The sequence below is a fragment of the Macaca thibetana genome, chromosome 8, assembly GCF_024542745.1.
Source record: "Macaca thibetana thibetana isolate TM-01 chromosome 8, ASM2454274v1, whole genome shotgun sequence".
NCBI lineage: Eukaryota > Metazoa > Chordata > Mammalia > Primates > Cercopithecidae > Macaca > Macaca thibetana.
In genome coordinates this window covers 10,520,629-10,544,723 of record NC_065585.1, presented here as the reverse complement: position 1 = coordinate 10,544,723, position 24,095 = coordinate 10,520,629, and the positions used below count along the sequence as shown (strand labels likewise).

At 46.1% G+C, this 24,095-nt stretch overlaps 1 protein-coding gene across 6 annotated transcripts in view; it reads right to left on the bottom strand.

Moving 5' to 3' along the window:
- Nucleotides 1-24,095, bottom strand: part of ZFAT (zinc finger and AT-hook domain containing) — a 235,157-nt gene that overhangs the window by 128,563 nt on the left and 82,499 nt on the right. For all 6 annotated transcript variants that reach the window (XR_007728259.1, XM_050801563.1, XM_050801566.1 and 3 more), the window contains 3 exons: nt 8,725-8,910; nt 6,978-7,128; nt 12-1,468 (listed from right to left, as the gene is read on the bottom strand). Coding sequence is in view for 5 of the 6 variants with exons in the window: in XM_050801563.1 (XP_050657520.1) it covers nt 12-1,468; nt 6,978-7,128; nt 8,725-8,910 (1,794 nt within the window). In the remaining variant the exon portion in view is untranslated. The remainder of the gene's footprint in view (nt 1-11; nt 1,469-6,977; nt 7,129-8,724; nt 8,911-24,095) is intronic.

Genomic DNA, 24,095 nt, shown 5'->3' with positions numbered 1-24,095 from the left:
CCTTTCCTTACCACAGTATTCACACTCCAGGTCTCCATAAACCTTCCGGATCCGCTCGCACAAGCTGGTGTTCATTTGCTTCTTCTGTAAACTGTTCAGGACCTTCATGAATGCGGTGATGCCTGACCGGTGCTCAGGGGCAGCTTTGCAAGAGTCAGGCTGATGTGCAATGGTGTCCCTACCACCAGCTACTGGAGGGAGGAGGTCTGAGGCCTCGGCTGGGTTTGACCTGAGACAACTGCTGAGGTCTGAGTCACCAGCTGAAAGCACAGCCATGTTCTGCCCTTCCCCTGGGGAGCTCTGGGCACCCTGGCTCTCCTGGTCTGACCCAGCGCTCTGGGCCTTGGACAACAGTAGTGTGATCACTTCACCTTGTGTCTGGACTGAGCTTGTGTGCTGCGTGTCTGGGGGCTTCTCAGGAGCAGCATGAGCCTCCGTGGAGGAGCTATCATTTTTCAACAAAAAATCATCTGAAACCACCTCTTGAGAATGCAGGTCTGAGGAGGAGACCACGGTGGTTTCCAGCTCACAGGGTGGCAGGGCTGTGCTTTCGGCCTGCGGGCAGGCCAGGTGAACGGCTGGGGCAGGCACTTCCCCAGGGGCCTCCGGCTCCTTCCGGTCCTCCTCCGGCTGAGTGTCCCCAGGACAGGCCTCTTCCTTGAGTGCATTCATGCCCTGGAGGGCAAACTCCTCTTCCACCAGCTGCAGCTGGTCCCCCAGAGCTTCTTGCTGGATGTCCCCACCAGGCTCCAGGAGGCAGAAGCTCTGGTTGATGGAACTGGTGAAGACCAAGGCCTCTTGGGCAGCCCCGTGCACCTCTTTGATGTGGGAGCGCAGCCTGATGGAGCTGACGAATTTCTTGCGGCAGACAGCACAGACGTACACAAAGGGGTGCTTCCTGACATGCAGTTCCAGCGCCTGGTACTTGGTGGCCCCATGGCCACAGAGCTCACAGGCAAAAGGCCACTTGTCTCCGTGGACCAGCATGTGGCGGTCGCGGTCCAGCTCATTCTTAAACTTGCGCTCACAGATGTGGCAGTCATAGAGCAGCTGCCGCTTGCCCTCTCTTGTCATCAGGCAGAGCTCGTCCAAGGCCTCCTTGACCTTCTTGTCCTGCGGGTCATGTGCATCTCGGATGTGCTTGATGAGGTTCTTGACGTCAGAGTACTTCTTCTTGCAGAAGCGGCAGTGTTGCTTGATCTTCTTGTGCACCCGCTCAATGTGCACCTTGAGGTGGCCCTTGCTCAGGCAGGTGAACGAGCAATAGTCGCAGGCGAACTTCTCGCCGGTGTGCTTGCGCAGGTGCACGTTGAGGTTGGCCTTGATGGCACTGGCGTAGCTGCACTGGGGGCACTTGTATGGCTTTTCATTGGTGTGGATCCTCAGGTGGGCCTGCAGCGAGTGCTTGAACTTGAAGACTTTGTTGCAGTATTCACAAGTGAAGATTTTGAGCTGAGTGGGACCTAGCCTAGAAACAGATGACAGCATGGTTACATCTGGAGACCTTGAATGTTCCTCATGAACTCTACATCCTTGTTATGAACCAAACACTAAAGGCTGAAAAGTGAACGAAACTGGACAGACACTGGATGGGTGCATTCATTCAATCAACAAACAGGATCAGAGGGCTCATGTGGGCCGTGGTCCTTCAGGAGCTCACAGTCTTGTGGGAGGGAGGACAGGTTGGCAAATGTTTGCATGACAGCGTGGTATGTATTGATAGGAATACACACACGGCAAAAAAGGAAAAAGACCTCTAACCTGGATTAGGGTAGCTGAGAAAACTTGAGGAAGAGATGTCTGTCTGGACTGAGAAAACTTGAGGAAGAGATGTCTGTCCGGACTGGGGCTTCAAGAAAAGGAAAGAGGGAAGCAAAAGAAGGAAGATGGAAGCGGAAGGACAGGTGTGCCGTCTACTGCATGCACAATAATAATCAGCTGTGTTCCAAGCTGACCTAGGTGGTTCTGCGATATTTTAACAGGACTAGTCTTAATGGAATGAATTCAGTCTGCTGCATAAGGCTGGATGCAACCATCTTTTCAATAGCTTGGTAAAGCCAGACTTGCCTATTCATTCAACCAACCTTTGGGGGTGACTCTTTTCCTTTCTGCAAGTTTCCATGTGAGGGCCACCCATTAGTGAAAGACCCCTGGCCTTTCTCCACATCCTTACTTCTTCTCAAGAAAAGTGGACCAATGTGTTTGACTGGTGACTTCAGAGCAGGACCTAAGTCACGAGCTGAGCTCTGCCTATTTCTGGGGAGGATGTGCCTGACTGGGGTAAGCATGGGATACAGCGGGCACTTAGCCAGCTGGGCCTCTGTGAGCCTGGCCACAGCCATCCAGGACTGCGAGTGGGAGAGAAAGTCTGTCGCATTCTGCAGGCAGTAACAGGAGGCTCCTGCTGACTTGTACCACACTGTTCTCCTCCACATCTCTGTCAGTCATAGAGCTGGCGTGTGGCTCTCCATCTTCCTCCTCTTCTATCATGGTTGGTTTAGAACTCAGATGGGGAAAATAGGGTTGCTGTTTATTAACTTTGTATTCCATTTATTCATAAATGGCCACCATTTGTTAACACCTGCCAATGTGTTTCAGATACTGTGTCAGATTTCATGCATGTGGTGAAGAATAAAAGCATGGTCCACCTGCCTCATGAATTCTCTCTCTTTCAGTACAGCAATGTGTGTGCTGAATGAGATGGTAATAATAACAGCTAATAATTACTGAGTATGTGTAGTATGATAAGCTCTATGCTAAGTATTTAATCCCATCTGTATCGTTATACTCGTTTTACAGATGAGAAAACTGAGTCTTTGCCCCATGTTGTACAATTGGTAAGTGGTGAAGCCAGGACTTGAATCTAGGAAGACGCCGACTCTAGAGCCTACACGTGCATGCTCATCCTCTCTACTGCCTGAAATCACTGACACGCAGCGACCCTGCCCCAGAGTGACTGTGCTGCAAAGAAGGCTCCCTGTGTGGGGTTTCCATTGCTGCTGGAATGGCCAAGCCTTGTTTCTGAAACCAGCAAATGGCAATCACCAAAGTACCACAAAAGGAACCAGGGACAGGCACTGACAGATGAGTCTAAGGAGGCAAGTGAGGCTTCTTCTCCAGCCGTAACTGCTTTCTCTGGACAATGTGTCCAGGTTATCCAAAAAGGACCTCAAACGTACTAATAATCATGTAGTGCTATTTACAAGATATCATTCAACTGAACCCACTCTCACTGTAAAGTCTATAGTTATAAAACTATCCAAACAACTGTGTCTGATCAACACAGGTGGCCTTGTCTTTAAATTTAAAATATTTAAATGGATTGCAGTCCATAAATACCAGAGGATACAATTCACATGATGTAATTATAATATTTAAATTTGGAAGTTACTAGTATGCCTGCATGCTAAGCCCAAGGCTAATTTAAGGAAAGTAATTTGGATCTTTCTCAAATGACAAAGATATCCAGAAGGTGATACATATTATTGGCACAAAGCATGCCAAAGAAAGAAACCCTGGATTCATAACATTAATTAAATAAATAAATCAAGACTTTGCATATTTTCTCTTCTACTGCAAGATCTAAATGGTCAGGAGAATCTTTCGCTCTGATTTTTTGTATCATTAGGCAAATACCTGGTGAGGCCCTTAATGCCTGGGTTCCCCTCGAGGATAGTGAATCTGATGAGGATGCTACACAGCCTCCATCTGACTCTTAAGTCCGAGTCATTGACTGTGACAGTGAACCGATGCCAGAGCTTCGATGTCGACGCGAGTTCTATGAAGTCACTTTACTCCAAATGCTGCCTCCTCAGAGAGGTACTCTCACCACTGCTTTTACAAAGAAATCCAGCAGAACTTTAAAAGGTCATACTCCTTAATTCAGTTATTCCACTTCTGGGAATTTATCCAAAAGAAAGAATACAAATTTCAGATGATGGTGCTCATGGCTCATTTTCCGCAATGGTTAAGAATGGGAAGCTGTTCGAAGGTACCAACATAGGGAACTAGTTTGTTTGCATGTTTATCTTTCTTCACTTATTCATTCCCTTAAAAAAGTGTTCCAGGTACTCAGGATACAAAAGGGAATGAAAACAAGCACAGGCCTGCTCTCTGGAGCTCACCTTCCAGAAAGTGCCATAGGCCAGCCTACATAATAAATATAAAAGTAAGCAGACAAGGACCATCAGGCTCCGTGGGAGAAGGATAAGGGCCGGACACTCTGAGAGTCCAGTCAGGGTAGACTGACTTGGTCTAGGGACAGGGAAGGCCTCCCTGAGGACAAGACATTTGAGCAGAAAGCTGAAGGACAGGTAAGCATTAACTAAGAAAGAGGGAGGAAAGGCATCCAGGAAGAGGAAGCGGTGCCTGCAAGAAAGACTAAGGAAGTGAAAAGAGGCCCAGATGGCCGGAGCAGACGGCAGGAGCAAGAGTACTGGGGAACCACAGCAGGTGGACAAGGCTCAGAGGTGGCAGGGCTAGTCTTGGAAGCCCCTTGTACCCCTAAGAGCAAGGCAAAGCCCAAAAGGGTAACCATCAGATGAGCATTTTTAAAAGATCTCGTTGGCTCCACTGTCAACAGTTGAGCTGATTACACTATATCCTTATGAAATTATGCCTTGTTGCTATAAAGCAAAATGTTTGTCATTAATTTGAGTAACAAACGCATATAAATGTAATGTGATTAAGTTTTTAAAAGTGACAGCCGGGCACAGTGGATCACGCCTGTGATCCCAGCGTTTTGGGAGACCAAGGCGGGTGGCAAACTTGAGGTCAAGAGTTCAAGACCAGCCTGGCCAACACAGTGAAACCCCATCTCTACTGAAAATCAGAAAAAAAAAAAAAAAAAAAAAAAAAGCTGGCCATGGTGGTGCACACCTGTATTCCCAGCTACTCAGGAGGCTGAGGCAAGAGAATAGCTTGAACCTGGGAGGCAGAGGCTGCAGTGAGCCAAGATTGTGCCACTGCACTCCAGCCTGGGTAACAGAGTGAGACTCTGTCTCCAAAAAAAAAAAAAAAAAAACTTTTAAAAAGTGAGATACAAAATCGCATATAAAATATAAACTCAATTTTATAAAATGTGCATGCTGAAAAAAAGGCTGGGAAGAAACACATTTAAAATAATAAGTGGTTATCTTTGGGTAATAAAATCATAAATGACTTTTTTCCCTCAGTTTTCTGAACTTCCAAAATTTGTTATACAATAACTCTGTATCATTTATTATGAGAGAAGAATTATATAACCTAAAAGTTTTTAATCTGTATTTTACCAAGTAAAATCCTTATGCAAAAACATCTCTTTCATAGTTATCTTATAATTTGCACAATAAAATATTAATAGAATGCATGACAACAAAAATATAGCCTAGCTCTGTTGATTAAATATTCAGTGTATTTACCCGTAACTAGATTAACATTTAGCTGAACCCCTCCCCAACAGACCTTGAAATATTGTGAAGATAATTAATTAAGGCTACAAATCAACCTGACTTGAAACACAGAATGATTTTAGAAACTTCATTCTATTACAAATTCACCAAAGGAATGAGTGTTTTTACAACTTCATCAATAAATTCAGTTGTTCACATTTACAAGAATAGAGGACTGAGGCTACAAATTAATGAAGCATCCCACATGATATAATAATATAATTTAATGAGAGCACTACATGTGCCAGGCACTTTGCATATTTTATCTTTTATTCTCACTACTAAACTAAAATTCTATTAGTCTTAAAATTGTGCAACAAATGTGAGATGCAAAGTAACGTGTGTCAAGTTACAATGGAGTATAAGCTTCATGAGGGCAGGGGCTGCATCTGTCTGATTCTAGTGCCCAGCACATAAGAGGTGCTCAATTTGCTGAGCTGAACTTATACAGAATAGTCTAGAGCCAACCTAGGTCTATTTCATTCTAAAGCTTACGTTCTACTCAAAAACACCCCATTTCTCTTCTTCCAGAAACAGAGGAAAACCACTGGCAACAGGCATTTTCTTTGTCTTTCCTTCTAGTTGGGAGAAATGTTTTCAGACCTCGGGGGATCAGAGTTTGTTAACTGACCTCAGAAGGTACAGGCTAAAGACAGACAATGTGGGGAGAGTGTAGAGAAACACACTGGTTTGCTATGGGTGGTCAACCGATCCAGTGTATCTGGAAGACAGTTTTTAATGTCAATTAAGCACTAAGCACTCATATCCTTTGCTGTAGCAGTTTCAACTCTAGCAATCGATTCCTCAGGAAGTCTTGAAGTATGGAAAGATGTATGCACCAAAACGTTAATCATTGCATTGTCCGTAATAGTAAAAACTGGCCATATAAACTAAAATACATCCACATAACAGCAAACACAGCTTTTTAAACTGTGTACTAAAAATCAAAGACTTTCAAGGTATAGTAAGCTTTTTTTTAAAGTTTTAAACAGTACTTTTGGTATTTAGTATTTGCAAAAAGCAACAAAATTAAACCAATATATGTTAGCATATTTCAAAAAACTTATAGAAGCACATGAACTAAACTACCACTAGAAAGAGTAACTCTAGGTTACTTTAACGCCACATTATATGGGATATGTGAGCCTTCTGCAACACACTTGTGTTACTTTTGAAAGTGGGAAGGAAATAAAGATTTTTCTAAATTGTAACATGTGAAGCTATAAATATCTAAAACTTTACTAAAGCTATGTTTCTATTTCTTTTTATTAAGGTAAAAAATAGGTGTGCTTTAAATAAAATGCTCTGGCTTAAACCAACTGGTGCTCAGTTCTAAAAGCATGCTACTCTGTAACACACTGGAGGCTCGGTCAGCACACTGAGGGCTGCAATGGAGGGGTAATTCTACCGCTGAATCAAAGAGTCAGTATCTTTTATAAACAAGTTTATAAGCAGATCCAAATGAACAAGCATGCTGATCCTTCCTGCACTCTCTGGAGTTCACTCACTTCCAACCTCTGGCTAAAGTTACAGAACAAAACACTTTACCTGCTTGACTTCATTGGTTGCTCATAAGGTGTCTGCTGAATGGCGTATTCCTGGTAGCCTCTCCGAGGCACCAGGTCTGCTGAAGTGGTCTCAGAATTTGTAGCTCCTGTTTCAGGGGGCCCGGCCTCCACTGGCACAATCTTGGTAGCACCTGAGATTGATGCAAAAGGCACTGCTTATTGAGAGGCATCGAAAGTGGGCCATGACCCCATCGCAACAGAGGGGATGGTGCTGGGAAGTACATTTCTATACTGTCTGATGCCCACGCAAGATGGTTTTCACTCAGCTCACACACTTAAGTTCTTTGGCGGGGGGTGGGGTGGGGGGGGTGAGAGAGTGTGTGCATGTTTTTGAGAAAGTAAGGACAAGTTTTTCAATAATCTGTCTAAATGTCCTCTTGAGATATATTTTCACTTGATCTACTTATGTTAAAAAGTATACATATATATATACACACACATATACATGTATGTTACTTGCAAGCTTTTATATAGGATCACCCATGTCAAACCACATTAAAGAAAAAGATCCAATTTACCCCCTTGTTTCTGGAATTGCAAAGGAATTATTTACACTTTTCACCCTTGCTTAAAGAAATATCAAAATACTACCACTAATTTTTAGAAAAATTCTAGAAACTTTCTCTAGCAACAATTGAAAATCGGAAATTCTCTTCTGGGTTTCTTATTTTCCAGAATAACACTGTTCTGAAGTGAGCAGGGCTGACAAAGTGACTTTCCAGAAAGTTCTTCTAGTCACACAATTTTATATGGTCTGTTCTCTACTGATCACCTTGGTCTGCAGTGATGTATAGAAGGAGAATTTATTCAGAGTTTTCATTTTAAATAATGAGTTACTCTTAGCATTGAAAATAGGCACTTAAAAGGCTATAGCCGTCCTTAAAATCCCAAACTTAATTTTTAAATTTTATTTGACAGCAGTCACCTCAAACACATAGGGAAAAAATTATTATACTTTGAAACACAATTATAAACTGTTTTTTTTTTTTAATTAAGGGTACCATCCTAGAGGAGATCTTTTTAAAAAATATAGTGCAACATATCTACCAGTTATTTCATGTAAAAGAATACAGAGATGGAAATTTCTAGCATTATAAAACATTTGGTGAACCCCTTCTAAAAATACAAAAAAAGATCAGAGGCACCCCAGGATACCACCTTAGGACATTTCCCACTGTCTTGATCTTAAAAGAAAAGAAAAATGAGAATAGAACTCTAACCTTTGAGAGATGGAAATAGTGGGTGTCTATGTCAGTTTACGTCTTTTCTATGTGTAGAGAGGAAAAAAATACAAAACAGAAGGTGGGCAGGGTTAGCATGGTTCTGGAGCAGCAGCCTGCATGCGTCTGGCTGAACGGGCTGGCCTCACATGCAGGACAGCATGGCTGAGAGCAGGAGGGGAAGGCACACACCCAGCAGAAGAGCTGGGTGAGGGGAGGAAGAAAACAAACTGCTCCCGGAACCACTACTCCAGCAGGAGCAGCACGGCGGGGTTGTGGGACCACAGCAGGAGCAGCAGCCCTCACAGTAGCCCTCACAGCTTCTCCTCTATCCATTTACCACAACACCTGGGCAGTAAGCTCATGCTCTCGAATTAGTGGGTGACTAAATGGAGAGCCCCACCAAGGCACCAGCTCTGTGTTCTGACTCAGACTGTGACACCAGGCTACCCTTAGCACAGGCTTGCCAAGGGTCTTGCCTTGTCCTTTCCCGCTTGGTGCAGTCACCTGGAATTGCTTCGTGTGCAGTTAAAACCACACTTATGATGGGTTTCTTCGCCCCAGAAAGCTGTCCGGCCTCCTTTCCTGAGATCTTCTGGACTTTCTCTGTTTTCTGTGACCGTGGTCTTTTCGAGGCTTTTTCCCGATCATCTTCCTTACACTTCTTTTCTAGTTCAAGGTCAGACTCGTTACCTAAGGAGCAAATACCAAGATGCATAAGGTATCCTTTTATATCAGTGGCAGAGTTGGAGGGTAAACATTACTCTTTCACGGGACAGTAAAGGAAACACAGCTCTTTGGTCTGCAGTGCCATGCACGGAATCACTGTAGGGACCACGGTGGCTCTTCACGCCTTCAATCGATTGAGTACATGTTCACTGCTCCCTGCCACAGGCCATCACCCAGGCCCTGGGCACACACTGTTGGGTGAAGCAGACATAGCTTCTTGTCTTGTCTTGTCTTCATGAGGCTTAGCAGACTTCAGAATCATTAATAAACAACACTGCAGAGAAGATAAGGTCTCCACGATTTATATTCTAAGAAATAAATCATTCACGTATTCAACTTACACTTATCAGCTACTGTATGGGTGCCAGGCATGGTGGACAAAAAGAATGATAAGGTGCAGACCCTGCTCTCGAGGGCCCCACAGTGCAGGGGGAGAGGCAGACATGCAAACAGCACAGGCAATCCAGGGCAGTCTGCTGCGCACCGAGTGAAATGAACAAGGGTCTAAGATGGTTACAGGAAAGGATGGTAGATTCTCCCCTTTGTGGGGATGTAAGTCCTCGGTTCACATAAAAAGCAAGCATGTGCAAAGCAATGGTTAGGGAATACAGGCAAGGGGTATGGGGCAAAGGAGTGGGTGTGGTGGAAATGATGTGTTCCAAACTAGGGACAGATGGCAGAGCCAAAGTATAAACCAGTGCCCAAGTATCCTGTGTGGTGACAACTCCATAAGGAAGCAGGGAGACAGAAATAAAACCAGGGGAGGGCATCAGAGCTGGGCCCAAAAGGGCCCTGAATGGCCATGAGAAGCCTGGAACCTTCCTTTGGGGAACCGGGGGTGAAACATCAACGTGCATGGAGACCAGTCAGGCCTGGGGAGGGGGAGAAGCTGGAAGGAAAGGAGGCTCAAGTTTCCCACAGAGAAACAGCCTGCTGGGTGGGGAGACAGAGTCACGTCTTCTGACGGCTCACAGCGAGAATGGAAATCCAGATTTACATGAAATCTTCTGATTTTTCAAGGCTGACTCTAGTCTAAAATTTCTTAAAACAATGGAAGAGAGAAGGGAAACAATGCCTGGGGCCTACCTGCTGCCTCTGGAAGGCCATGGAGAGCCACAGGTGTCCGAGCCGGGAAGGGCTGGATTATATTTGTGCTGCTGCTACAGACAGCAAAGTCAATGGGTTCAAAAAATGTTGAAATACACTGAAGAGGGAACGTGTCAGACACAGAAAGACAACAGCTAATTCCACATGGCTACCCTTGGCATTAGCCTGAGGGGTAAGAAAACTTCCATACCCAAGTGAAGAACAAAGAAGCCATCTGTTGAATGCACACTATTTGAGATTCCTAAGCAAGGAGGAAATATAGGGAAGGGAGGAAAAGGAGTTTTCTCTTACTTAGAAATAGAGCCACAAAACCTGAAATAACCTGCCCAAAATTCACTTCCTCAGAACATATGACAAATGCACAGGGAACAATTCCACATATGCCTTTCTCAGCCATTAGCGTGGAAGCAGATGAAGGGAGGCAGGGTGCGCAAACGCAAGGTGGGGGTCCAGAAGGTGCTGCAAGGTTGGGTTATAGGGAGGTGAGATGGGAACCACACAGCAATACGGCAGAAAGAGGAGAAACCAAAGGGAGACAGCCAGAGGCCATTCGGTCCGTCTGTTTCCAGTGATTCAACTCTGCCTAAAGCCAGTTCCCCAAGTAAACGTACCAAGGAATGCCTGAAGGGAAAAGATAAAATGGAGTAGTATTCTTTCTTAGGGAGGCAGGCTGGTTAAACGAAAGCTCACTCAGGAAGAAGGAAGAAAAAACTTGGCTAACGGCAGATTGGTCAAAACAAACATTCTAATTTTCTATGTTCTATGAAGTTTTTTTTGGTGTTTGTCCCATAATCCAGGTGCTTGGACCATTTTTAGACCTAGTGAAACAGTTTTATAGAAGTTCTTTCATTCACTGGAAAAGGTCCTTAATCATATAACTAGTATCAGCACTAAATATGGTAACATGGAGCTAAAAAGAATGAATAGATGAGATCATGAATCAAACAGAACTGCATCACTCTCCACGGCTAAAGGGAAAAAGTCAAGACCATCAGACAAGTCCCTCCGGTGAAGAGCAGGGTGACCCCTATAAAGCCGGAGAATGAGGAAAACAAGTAATCTCAAAGTCACTGGCAGTGCCTACATTTTGTAGGCTTGATTTGCATCACGCCTAACAGCAGTTTTGTTTTATTTTGCTTTTTAGTGCCTATAATAAAAACATTTCAAAAGGTCTGCAAATTGCCTGAGTCACAGAAGTTCTTTTTGTGGCCTAAATACTGGGTGATACACACGCATAAATAACTATAGCAGAATATATTGGACGCTATAAAAAGGTAGAAACAACATATTACAGAATTTTTTGCTTTTAAAATGATGCTTTGCTTTGTACCGGAATTTACCATGGGATACAATTCAATATGTGGGTGATATGCTAGGAATAGATTTGTTCACATTAAAAAAAAAAAAGATCTGAGAATTAGAGCTTGCCAGAAGCTAAACCGAGGTTAACAGCATGAATCAACAAAAACCAAATGACATTCACCTACACCAATAAGAAGCAGCTGAAGAGATCACTACACCGCACCGGATAAACTGCGTCTGGACTAACTGCGTCTGGACTCTGCTTTAGGCATCGTATGTTAAGAACGCACTGCAGAACTGGGTGGCTGGACGTGGGTGAAGGTCTGGCACCATGCCGTTTTAAAAGCCCATGGAGACCTGAGCTGGCCTTGGTGAAAAAGAAAAGACTGCACAAGAATCTCATCTGTCCCCTCACCATTCCTACAGCTCCAATTTGAGTTTCCTTCCCCATGGCTGCTTTGGGATGCGCATCGTTGGTATCCACCCTATCCGTTCCCAACACCTGTCCCTCGTGGAGCACGACGCCACCTCCCACTCCAGGAACTCGGAATGCTGCTCCATCGGAACAGCTAGGGCCACAGGACCCAAGCCTGGCCAATGGGGTGTGAGGAGAAGGGTCCAGGGACTTTCAGGAGTGGGTTTTCCTTCCTCATGAGGAAAGTACCTCCCCTCTTCCTCAGCTGGGTATTGCTATGGCCACTGCCAGAACTGAGGCAACTACCCAGCAGCTAGGCGAGGCCAAGCCAAAGACCATGATAATGCCTCGGGCATACAGAGAGAGAGGTGAATCCTGGGGCTTTCACGGCACAGAGGTGTCCCTGAACCAGCCCTGGAACCGCTGTGCCTGGACTTCTTGTTACATGAGAGAACATTCTCATTATTAAACTTGTTTTTAACCAGTGCCTCTGCTAACAGTATCTTGACTGACACACTCTCGGAACCATCCTCCTCCACCTAGACCCTAGAGTGAATTGTTTGAAAAATCCAAATCTAATTCTGTCACGTGCCTGCTTAAAACCCTTCATCGGGCTTCCTTCCCATTTCCTTTAGGAGAAAGTGCTGGGTAAAGTCCTCCAAGAATTGCCACAAATCCTCTCCCACTATCCCTGCACCATCAAGGCCACGACTTGCAAGCACACACCCTCACGTACTTATCTCCTACCCCTCTGGGCTCCAACAATGCTGAACCATAAGTTGACCGACACCCGGTGCTGTTTATAGCCCCTGGACCGTGGCACACAGCCATGCATGGCGCCATGTCCTGATCCACACACCCCTGCTTGTCTGAGTGACAAGCCAAAAGGCAGCTCAGATTTCCCCTCCTCTGTGACACTCTGTACCCTTCACCTTCTTACTTCCTCCATTCTCTTTACATACACACAGAGCACTGAACCAAGGGTTGGACTTTCCACACTGCTTGCAATTATCGGTTGACATGCCTTATCCATATTGTGACCTCTTGGAGGTTGGGTCCACTTCTTCTCGCGATTTTATGAAGCCTAACATAGGCCTCCAGAGGGCTGGAGCCAGACAGTGAAGAAGACCTGCTCTGCTGTGTTCAAAGGATGAAGCTAGGACCAATGAGTGGAGTCCCCAGTGACAGATCTCAGAGCAGAGACAGGAACTTCCAACAGTTAGAGCTATCCAAGGAAAGGGTGTTTTTCAGACACGTTTCTGAGGAGGGTTTTCCAGGAAGTCACAGATACCACTGGAAATGCTGTGGAAAAGACTCTGAACCAAACAACGTCTAAATCTCTAAATTCTAAGGCCCTGACATACAAATAGGTAGAATTATTACATAAGGAAGAAGGTAGGAGAAAGGAAGTTGCAGGGAGAAAAGAAGGAGAAAGAGTGAAAAATATGAGAGGTAGTAAAAGAAAAACCTGGAAGAGATAAAACAGAAGGGAATAGAACACCACTCACTTTCAACCCACTGGGCCGCACCAACCTCGAGTCCGCACTGAGTGCAGGCTCTGGTCCTCCCTTAGGCAAGGGACAGTGGGGCTCTTCTTGTATCCCATGGCCCAAACGTGACAGTGCTCTGGACACTGTCTAGGCAGACAATTCTGGGAGTCACCATGGCAGCACCTTTTTTTTTTTTTTTTTTGAAGCAGAGTCTCACTTGGTCGCCCAGGCTGAGTGCAGTGGCGTGATCTCGGCTCACTGCAACCTCCACCTCTCGAGTTCGAGTGATTCTCATGCCTCGGCCTCCCAAGTAGCTGGGATTACAGGTGTGCACCATCCCATCCAGCTGATTTTTGCATTTTTCTAGTAGAGACGGGTTTCGCCATATTAGCCAGACTGGTCTCAAACTCCTGACCACAAGTGATCCACCCACCTCGGCCTCCCAAAGTGCTAAGATTACATGTGTGAGCTATTGTGCCTGGCCCATGGCAACATCTTGAGAGTCAAATCCCCACTACCTCTAGCAGGGACCCCACTAACAAGCCCTTGGCATTGCTCCTTCCCTGTCTCACTCTTCTCACTCCCCCACTCCTGCTTCCTGGGACTACCCCTCAGCTAAACCACCTGTAGCCAAAGCTGCTTCCAGTGGGGAACCTAAGCTAAGACTCTACCCACTCAAGACTGCTCCAAATACACACCTCCAAGCCCCCACATCCTTCATCAATTCTCTGTGGCCTCATGCAACATGGATCCACAGTCCACGCACATTACATTCTATTCTTGAGAGCTTCAGAAGCTTCAACACTAAGCTTTCCAACCGATTCAGACACCATGGTGCCAGGCACTGCACTGAACGGCCTTGGAAATGGTTCTTGGAGATTATCTTAACTGATCCCTTGAGGCCTGGAGCACTGTGAAAAGAACAGGGTTCCCACAGAAAAAAACACGCATGCTCACTCACAGGCAAATGCCAGGTGCATTTAGGGAGTAGCAAATAACTCCAGGTAAAACATCCAATATGGTTGGGGGTGGGAGGTGAGGCAGGAGAAGAACCGGCATGGAGACCCAGATGCCACCCAGAGACTCTGGCCTACAAAAGCAGGTGCTTCATGGAGAGAAATATCAGGTTCTCCATTGCACTCCTGTACGCGCCATGCTCCCCACAGCCCTGAACCCAGCTCTCTCACAGCCCATGACTGTGTGTTTCTCATGCCCAGCATTAGGTCTGGTGTGTAGTACGTGCTCAATACTTCTCTGTGGAAAGCAAGGAGGGTAGCTTTTACAGGGTGAAAGAGAAAGACATATTAACAACAGCCTTGTTAGTAATTTTCTGCCCCCCCACTTTAGGACACCAAAGTCCTCGTTCCCATTTGACCCGGTTGTTCACCAATTTCCCTGTATCTTCACTTGACCCACCTTTGTACTTTTCAAAGTTGCCTTTTGTCCACTGAAATGCCTTGAGGACCCAACCTAGAAGTCATGCTGATGACGCTTTTCTGAGGGTTTGGCATTCCCATCTTCAGCTCACATGTATCATGGCCTTTCAATAGGTGTTTTTCAATAGTCTCCTGCTTCCTCTGAATTACGGACTTTTTAAACTTTTCTACTCTTCCCTGCCTACGCTCCCCTCCAGTTTCCTCTCCTTTTAAAAATTCCATAGCTGTTGATGGGTTTTGCTTCTCTCTCTTGCACATGGCTGCTGCATTCAGTCATGCTGTGAGCTCGCTACAAACCAGCTGGCCTGAGCAACATAGGGGCCGGTTAATGGAACCACTGCAGAGAGGCAGTGGGCATGCAGCACTCCGGAGTCAGAGAGGCTGGGGTAAGACACAACTTAACCACTTGCAATGGAACTCTGGACAATTGATGAATCTCCCTAAAACACTCATAAAATATAAAATATAAATAAGGACCTCAGAAGATTGCTATAAGAAGGAAGAACACAATTGCTGGGAAAACCCCAGGCATATATTAAACATCCCATCAATGTTCACCCTCTCTGCCTTCTGAAAACATATCTGGGACACCACCCCAAAGACTCTCTCAACCACACGCCACAGCTACTCTCACTCCCCTGTCTTGGTAGCCACTCTGATGGGCACCAAATTTAGAAATCCTAAGAACCAGATGAAATTAAGTTAGTAGTCAGAGGCAATCTTGGGGACAGCTTCCCACCTCTGCTCTCAGCATCTGGTGGTTCTAGACGGCCACAAGAGCGTCCCATGCACCCACACATCTGAAGCAGGGGCCATGGTTCTGCACAGTGACACAAGAAAACCCCTACCTCCACATTATCCCAATGAACAAAGCCCTCCTCCTATGTTGGAAGTGCTTCAGTTCGTTCAATCCAAAATATCTCGGTTTAGATTCAGCTTTGTTTTTAAGATTTTTACCATCTCTACCACGCAAATTAAAGAAATATACAACATAATGTCCCAGCTAGTATTAATAACAACAATTAAGATTAGAAATTTCTTGGACAATGATATGGCAACACACTAAGAACCACGACAGAAAGTCTGGGCTCTAATGTAGAATCGGTGACCCCAAGCCTTTAGGGGCAGATGGGATGGTGGCGGGTCATTCTGTACAACTTCCGATAATCAGGCAGTTATCACCCAACCATCTCAAAGGAATGCCATCTACACTACCTGTGAACCACTCTGGGAACAGAGACTTCCCCACTACAAAACAGACAGTTTGTATGGTGACCTGCTTAGAAATAAGCTGCGCTGCCTAACCCACCTTGCACATGCACAAGAGCCCTCTGAGCTGCCGTAAACCATGGGCTTGATTCACTAAATTGTAAATAGTCTCAACCATGGTTACTGACATGGTTTGACTGTATCCCCATCCAAATCTCAACTTGAATTGTATCTCCCAGAATTCCCATGAATTGTGGGAGGGGCCCAGGGGGAGGTACCTGAATCATGGGGCCTGGTCTTTCCTGTACTATTCTCATGATAGTGAATAAGTCTCATGAGATTTGATGGGTTTATCAAGGGTTTCCGCTTTTGCTTCTTCCTCATTTTTCTCTTGCCACCACCATGTAAGAAGTGCCTTTCACCTCCCGCCACGATTCTGAGGCCTCCTCAGTCATGTGGAATTGTAAGTCCAATTAAACCTCTTTCTTCCTAGTATGTCTTTATCAGTAGCGTGAAAACAGACTAATACAGTTACCATGAGCAAATTCATTGCTGAGTTTTCAGGAAACACGAACAGAGAAGGACACTTTGTGACACCCATATTCCTGCTCCAGAGCCACTCGTCATCTTGTGCAATCATGGCAACAGAAGAGAGGTGCAGCACTGGGCGAGTCTGAGTATCTGCCGGCTTCCTACCCCAGGCTGTCCTGGTATGTGTGGTGTTTGCTGCAGAATAAGGCAGGTAGTCACACCCCTGGTTTCCAGTCTCTGTGCATTTTTATTTGCAAAAGAGTGACTGGTTGTGACTAGGGAGGGTCGAGTTAACTTTGGGTCTGATTTCAAATCTGCCTCTTCAGTTTCTACGCCTGCTTGTTGGTTACCCTCTCCTCAATTTGGTTAAATATTCATACTAATTGTGTCTCATCTGAAAACCGAATTTCTATCTCCAATGCAAAGTTCAACAATTATCCCCTACTACTAAATAAAATATTCTCTTTATGAGATGATTTTCCTTTCTCACTTTCCAATTTTCAAATTTTTGTTGTGTCCATATTCAAACAAAATATCATTTCTGCACAAAATATATAAATACTTACTTGGAAATTATATACACACTATAGCATTTACTTGTTCTTTACTAGCCACAGTTCGTTCAGCAGATACTTAGGCAGTGGTCAGCACTGTTCTAGCATTTGTAATACCTTAGCGTACAAAACAGAGAGAGAGCTCTCCCCTCTGCAGTTTACATGCTAGTGAGGAAAGAGACCATCAGTTTAAAACATAATAAATAACTAAACTACACAGTATGTTAGAAGGTAGTCATTTACCTGAGTCTAGTAGAGTGCAGGCCTTTGGGAAGTAGGAAAAGTTTGTGTTGTTAAATACAGATGCTCCTCAATTTACGATGAGTTACATTTCAATAAACCCATGCAAAGTCAAAAATATCATTAAGTCAAAAATGCACTTAAAACACCTAACCTGCCAAATATCATAGCTTAGCCTATCCTACCTTAAATGTGCTCAGAACATTTACATTAGCCTACAGTTGGGCAAAATCATTTCACACAAAGCCTATTTTACAATAATAAAAATATGAATTTTATAGTAATAATAGAAATAAAAATAAGAGATCAAAATTTCTAATTCAAAGTCCAGTTTCTCCTAAATGCATATCACTTTCACACCATAGTAAAGTTGAAAAACCGTAAGTCAAACCATTGCAGTTGCAGACCACCAGCAACTGTGGTCTAGTGCTCTAAGCTCTGATCTAACAAACACATCTCACACAAACAGTCCCTACTGATGAGGAGAGTTATTGTAAGTGGCTTGTCTATGTATTTGTGTACTTGTTTCTTGCTTGTCTCCCCTAGGTGGATGTGAGTTCAGTAAGGTCTGGCAGGATTTAGCCTATTTCACCGGAAGTCTTCCACCGTGCCCAAAACATCACAGACACTCAGTAAAGTGGGGAAAGAGAGGAAGGGCCTCCAACCTCACAAAGTGGGACAGTCATCCAGTCATTAAACAAACAGCAAGGGAAGGCCTCCTGCAGCCACTCAGGACGCTGCACATGCCGCAGTCTCCCTCAGTCTCCACCATCCTGGTGAGGCAGGACTGCTCCCAAGCCCCTTATAAAGATAAGGAGTCCGAAGCTCAGTGAGGAGAAGAGGGGACTGAGCCTGGACACTGTCCCCATGAGTGGCACACCCAGCATCACATCACAGCAGACTGCAAGGTGAGCGCTTCCCACAACCCCTCCTGCCTCTGATGCTCTGCAGGAGCAGAAGTTTAGACAGAGTGCAGAGAGGAACCAGCCGAACAGCTGGCTCCACAATGAGATGAGGTGACGGTCAAATGGCAGAGTGCAATACTGTTTACGGTGGTGGAGAGAACAGAGGGGCCTGGCTAGCGGACCTATAAGTGGTTTCCACGAACAGCATTTTTGCTTTCACCACAGGCAGAGGTGTGAAAGGCTTGCAGGCAGCTCAGGCACAGCAGCATCCAAACACCGCTCTTTTCCTCCTTGCCCACCTCTCTCTGACCGGGGGCTTGGGCCCAGCTGTGCTGAAGGCTGAGGTAGACAAAGTAAGGCTGGCATTTGCTCTGTGCACCCTCAGCGAAGTGCCCAAACACAGCAAGAGACCACTTGCTCCTAATCACTCCATGTACATGAACGGCCCCACTCCAGCCGGAGAAGGCACGCTGTACGGTCAAGTGCACAGCTGGTTCCTGGGTGCAACAGACTGCTTCTCTGGCCTGGTATCCAGGTCCAGGCATTTAAAGTCCCCTATTGGCTTGTCAGTGGTGTGCCCAGCGCTTCCAGATCTGCAGTGATTCTCTGTGCTATGAAGAGGCAATTCTTGGGGATTGAAGAAAGCCAGAGTTCTGTTCAACAAATAAATGTCTATCTCCCTTGCACTGAGATATACTGAACCTTCTGGCAATAAACACGGCTGCTAAAAGTCACTCTTCTGAGATGGCAGCATACAGCACAGGGTCAAAGACCCCCAGCTGAAATCCAAGCCCCCTGGCTGATGCTGACGGGGAATTTTGGGTAATTTACTAACCCTTGTTTCAGAGAAAACCCGGTTGAGTTCCTGGGCCTAGGCAGGATGCTTGACAAAGAAGAGCTGGCAAGCAGATGTCCTTTAATAAGCACATCCTAATGTGGAAAATAAGGACACTGAAGGGAGCCCCAGGGGTTGCAGGGCTGGCTGGGGTGACCCAGGTCAAACTCCAAGTCCTCTAGATGCCATTCTCAAAATGAAGCCTCTTCAAATATCCTGCTTCTTCATGTACATGTGCTAATTACACAGTTACTTCTAAGACAGTATTTTGTTTTCATTGTATTAAATGTTTAAAAATATCTTCACTGAGCTCTAGAAAAGACTCTTTAGCCAAGAGAAAACAGAATGTAATTTTAGTGAGATCCATAGCTGAAATCTGTCTGAGATGCTTAAGAGGAAGAGCAGACTAGATGACATCGAACCCCAGTGAACTCTTTATGGCCCTACCCTGGGCAAGCCAGATCGCAGGAAGGGAGACCAGCATTAACTCCATCAGCAACAGTGGGTTTAAACAGAAATTTCTAACAGTAGTCTATGCCCGTCTGGTACTTTCCCTTTAGTCAGTATCACAGAAGGGTGATCAACTGTACTATTAATGCTATAACAATACTTTATCTTCTGAGTGGCACATGACAGTCTGCAAAGCACTTTCATGAGCATTAACTAGCACCTGTAACTCTGCTATTATGTACACGGTGTGTGTTTTTAACCAGTCTTTTTATGCTTCACTTTTTTTCCAAGGCTCTTATAAATGTGCTCTTCCAGAAAACAAGGGCCTTAGCTGAAGTCCCCTTGGTCATCTAGTTTTACATCATGCAGCATCACTGTCTGAATTCAGTTGTCATTGTCAGCACACCGGGATGGTAGTTTTCAAATTTTTTTAACTGGCAGGACCTTTTTCCTGCTCTTCAGGCAATTTCAATATAAATAATCTATAAAAGGTACAATCTCTCAGATTAAAGTGGATGGGCTCCCTGCTAGCCTCCCACACCTGTCCTCAGTATCCCTCCAGCCCCAGCCACTAAGCATCTCTGAGGAGCCCTGGAAACAGCATTAAAACCACCGAATTAAGAGGTACAGTGTACTACGTGAAATACGGCTTTAACAAAAAGTCACTGTTTTGAGAACGCATGGTGAAAAACACAAGATTTGGAGTTAAAGGCATCTCAGCTAAGATCCAGGCTCTGCCTTTCAGCTGGATGAATTTGGGACACTCTAAACTTATCCGCATCTGCAGAATGAGTCACTGTAAGGTTCACATGAGGGAACAGATGCAGAACCGTCTCACATGGTGAGCACACACAGTAGGCCTTCAGGAAACACTGGCTGCACACCAGTCTGTCGACTTCACACCCAAAAATATACATGAAAGTCCTACGCAAGCCTGAGGTTGGGATGATGACTTCTTTCTGGCTTCTTCCGGTTTGTATTAATCATGAGCTGTGGCCAAGCCCCTTTCTCCCCCTCCCACCTAGCTTTGTGCGTTTTCCCCAGGTGCTGATGTTCTAAGAACTGTAACCTTTACTGTGCAGCGCTGCTCTTCAACCCTAGCACATTAACATACTTCTTTATATTTCATTTCCTTTGGAAAAGACAGCATTTGGAAAAGCGATGACACCGCACGACGTGGAATGCAAACCTTAAAGAGGGAAGCAGATGCTGGCAAACGGTGTGCATGCCTCTGCGGGGCTGAAGCCCTTTCTACCACGACAGGGTCTAGCGCCCCTGCACAGAGTGACGTGTTCTGATGTAAACTGGAGGGGGCCATTACTTAAGGAACAGAGACCCGAGTGTGTCCCTTTTAAGGGCAGATAATAAGCAAGCATCTAGAGTCCCCTGAAGTTCTGGAGGGGTCCCGCTTGCCCTTCCAGGTGGCCCCTCCCCCTTTACCCAGCTCCCAAGGCTGACCAGTAAGGACCACACAATGGGCCCTACTGCTCTCTGGCTTCCAACTGGGTTTGACCAGTGGAGGCACCAGCAGGAGATGAAAGGGAAGGGAGAAAGTCGGGGGTGGGTGTTTATTCTCCAGGCTCCCTCCCTGCCAGGTTATCACAGGCTGACCTCATCCTCTACCAAAGGCCACAGCTCTCTCCCTCGGTGTTCTGATGACTTCTCTCCCCTCTTGCGTGTTTACCCTGCTGTTCCCAGCTGCCCTCAGTCCCGCAGGTACACCATGACTTGATGCTGTACCTAGACCTGAACACAACTTTACAAAGGGTCTCTTCCTTAGCTTCTCAAGTCACCCATTTGAGTGTGCCACCTGCCTCCTGTTGGCATCCTGGTGGCTCCCCCAGGCCATCCTGTTAGTCATCTCTGGATGGCTCCTCTCTCCATTCCCATTTTCATTCCCTCCCACTACAAGCATCTCCCACTGACCCCCTTCCACTGATACTGCTCCTGATCAAGTTAGCAACGAGGTACACCCCTAATCAACGCAGTCTTCACCCCAGCTTCCTCTCACTGAACTCCCTGCATCACTCTCCATTCTCAACCCATCCTCTTCCTCATTCAAGGCAGCCTTCCCTGCTCTCCGTCCCTGGACACTCCCGTGTGGGAGCCTCAGGAGCTGCCCTTGGTGGTTTGTCCTTCTGCTTCCACCCAGTCTCTACTCATGCCCCTCCTCATGAGGCATGAGTAGAGGACCTCATGCTAGACTCCGTGTGGGGCGGCATGCCCTCTTGGATATCCTGCAGTCCCCAGATCAATGTGTGGCCACAACTTACTCACTCTCTTTCCTCCAAATTTGCATCTGCTCTGGGCTCTCGAGGTAGGCAGGGATGCCACCATTCACCCCGGCCCCTAGCCAGAATCAAGGCAGATCCCCTCTGCGAACTCTGCCAGGTCCTGTCAACTGCACTTCCTCGACATCTCCACAATATGTCCCCTTATTCCAACTCCCACTGCTGGATTCAGATGCCACAGAATGCCCCCCCGGATCACTGCATCAGCCTCCTCTGTGTGGCCAGTGGCTCCTCTGTGCCTGAGCAAATGCTATTTCCTCCTGCAGGGGTGGTACTCCCCTCCTCTCCTCCCCTCTTCTCCCTGCCCTCTTCCACCCCAGCCCCACTCTTCACAGCTTGACGTCTATGTGGCCTTCAACTCTCTGCCCCAGCGAGCCACCAGAGAGCACCCACTCCACCTGTTCTCCAGGCTGCTACAGAATCCCCTTCCACGAGCTCCCCCAAGACCCTGTGAAGCCCCTACTAGCTGTTCCCCATACTTACCCCATACTTACCCCACAGTGTCATAATCATTTCTGCCCAGCCCACTACAGTCTGGGAAACTACTGCACAGACCTCCGTTCACGCGACATCCTGTAGTCAGCAACCACCCCATGTCTGCTACACAAACAGTAGGCGCTCGATGCCTCTGATGCATTTCTGAATCACCCACAGGAGGGCTCAAAAAGTTCCCATTCTTCTCAGCCCCTAACATGTAGGCACATGTGCATGTGCACACAGACACACACACACACACACACACACACACACACACCCTTAACTCTGATAAGCTTCCAACACCTTACTAAGAAAAACAAAGTCCATTTGATACAAAATCTCTCAAGTAAGTTCCTTTTACCTCAAAATCTTCCTGTTCTTTGTTTACCAACCCACCTCTTCTAGAAGTGTTTCTTTAGGAGGTGTCCTGTGGCCAGGCACGGTGGCTCACACCTGTAATCCCAGCACTTTGGGAGGCTAAGGTGGGCAGATCACCTGAGGTCAGGAGTCTGAGACCAGCCTGGCTAACATGGTGAAACCTGGTCTCTACCAAAAATACAAAAAATTAGCCAGGCATGGTGGCACACACCTGTATTCCCAGCTACTTGGGAAGCTGAGGCAGGAGAATCGCTTGAACCCAGGAGGTGGAGGTTGCAATGAGCCGAGGTCACACCATTGCATTCCAGTTTGGCCAATAAGAGCGAAACTCCATCTCAAAAGAAAAGGAGTGGTCCTGCTTTGTTTTACAATCCTGCACTCTTAGTGCAGGATTTGTGTCTGTGTTACCCTTGAATTCTCCACAGAACAGAGTATCTCACATGTAACTCATAATTCAAAGTACGTTGAATTGGAAGCAGGCAACTAAAGAGTTGAATGCAAATGCAATCACACATTTGTAGAAATTAGTTCATATGCATTCATTTATAATTAACACTGCACTAATATTCTAAAGTACCTATTCTAAATTGCCCAAGAACTAATTAAATCTCAGAATGCCCCGGAGAGTAAAGTGTTATCAGTTACATTAATAAAAAGCCCAGAACAGCTGTCAGAACAGCAGACTGATAAGGGATTATATTCTGGGACTCTGCCACCAATTCACTCCACCCTGCTAATAAAGCAGTTTAAAGCACTTATTACACCCACACTGATTGGAACCTGCTGAATATGCACTGCTCTTCCTCGCCCTCTTCCCTTAGGCTTTCTTGCATCCTCCTATCTCTCTTACTACAGGGGAAGAACAGGCAGGCACCTGCTTTCAGCATGTGCTCTTCCCAATAGAGAGAAATTGCCAGGAAAATAAACCTGTGAAGGGCACGAAGCCGTTGTCTCACTGGTCACCCATGGTGGCCTTACAAACTAACTGCAGTGATCATCCCAGACCTCCTCAAATGTGCCCAAATTCCCCTATCTGCAGGCTTTGTATGAACCATCATGAGAGAAATGCCTATTCCATCTCCTTCTCCACCTTCTCCCCTAGTCCCAAGTCATCCTCAGAGATGGAGTTCAGGGCTACCTCCTCCTTCAGGAAGCCTTCCACGACATGCTCCAGCAGACGCGTGGTCCTGCCCTGCTCCCTCTGCAGGTGGTCACCTCACCATATTTGGTTGTCTATTTACATCACTGTCCTCCTCCCCAGACACTCAGCTGCTCAAGGGAATAGACTTGTCTTACTCAACTTCAATCCCCAAAGTCTGACTTGGTGCCCAATAATAGCACAAGCTCAGGAAGCAGGAGAAAAAAAAAGAGAAGAGATTCTGCCTGCTGCCGGAATCTCACTCAGCCCTTGCCTTTAGCCAGTCTCCCTGAGATGGGAAGCCCCAGCCCCAGCAGTATGTCCAGATTTACAGGCTGCTGGGCACGAGCCATGAGCCACATGTTCCAGTACTTCTCCGGTCTCAGGTATG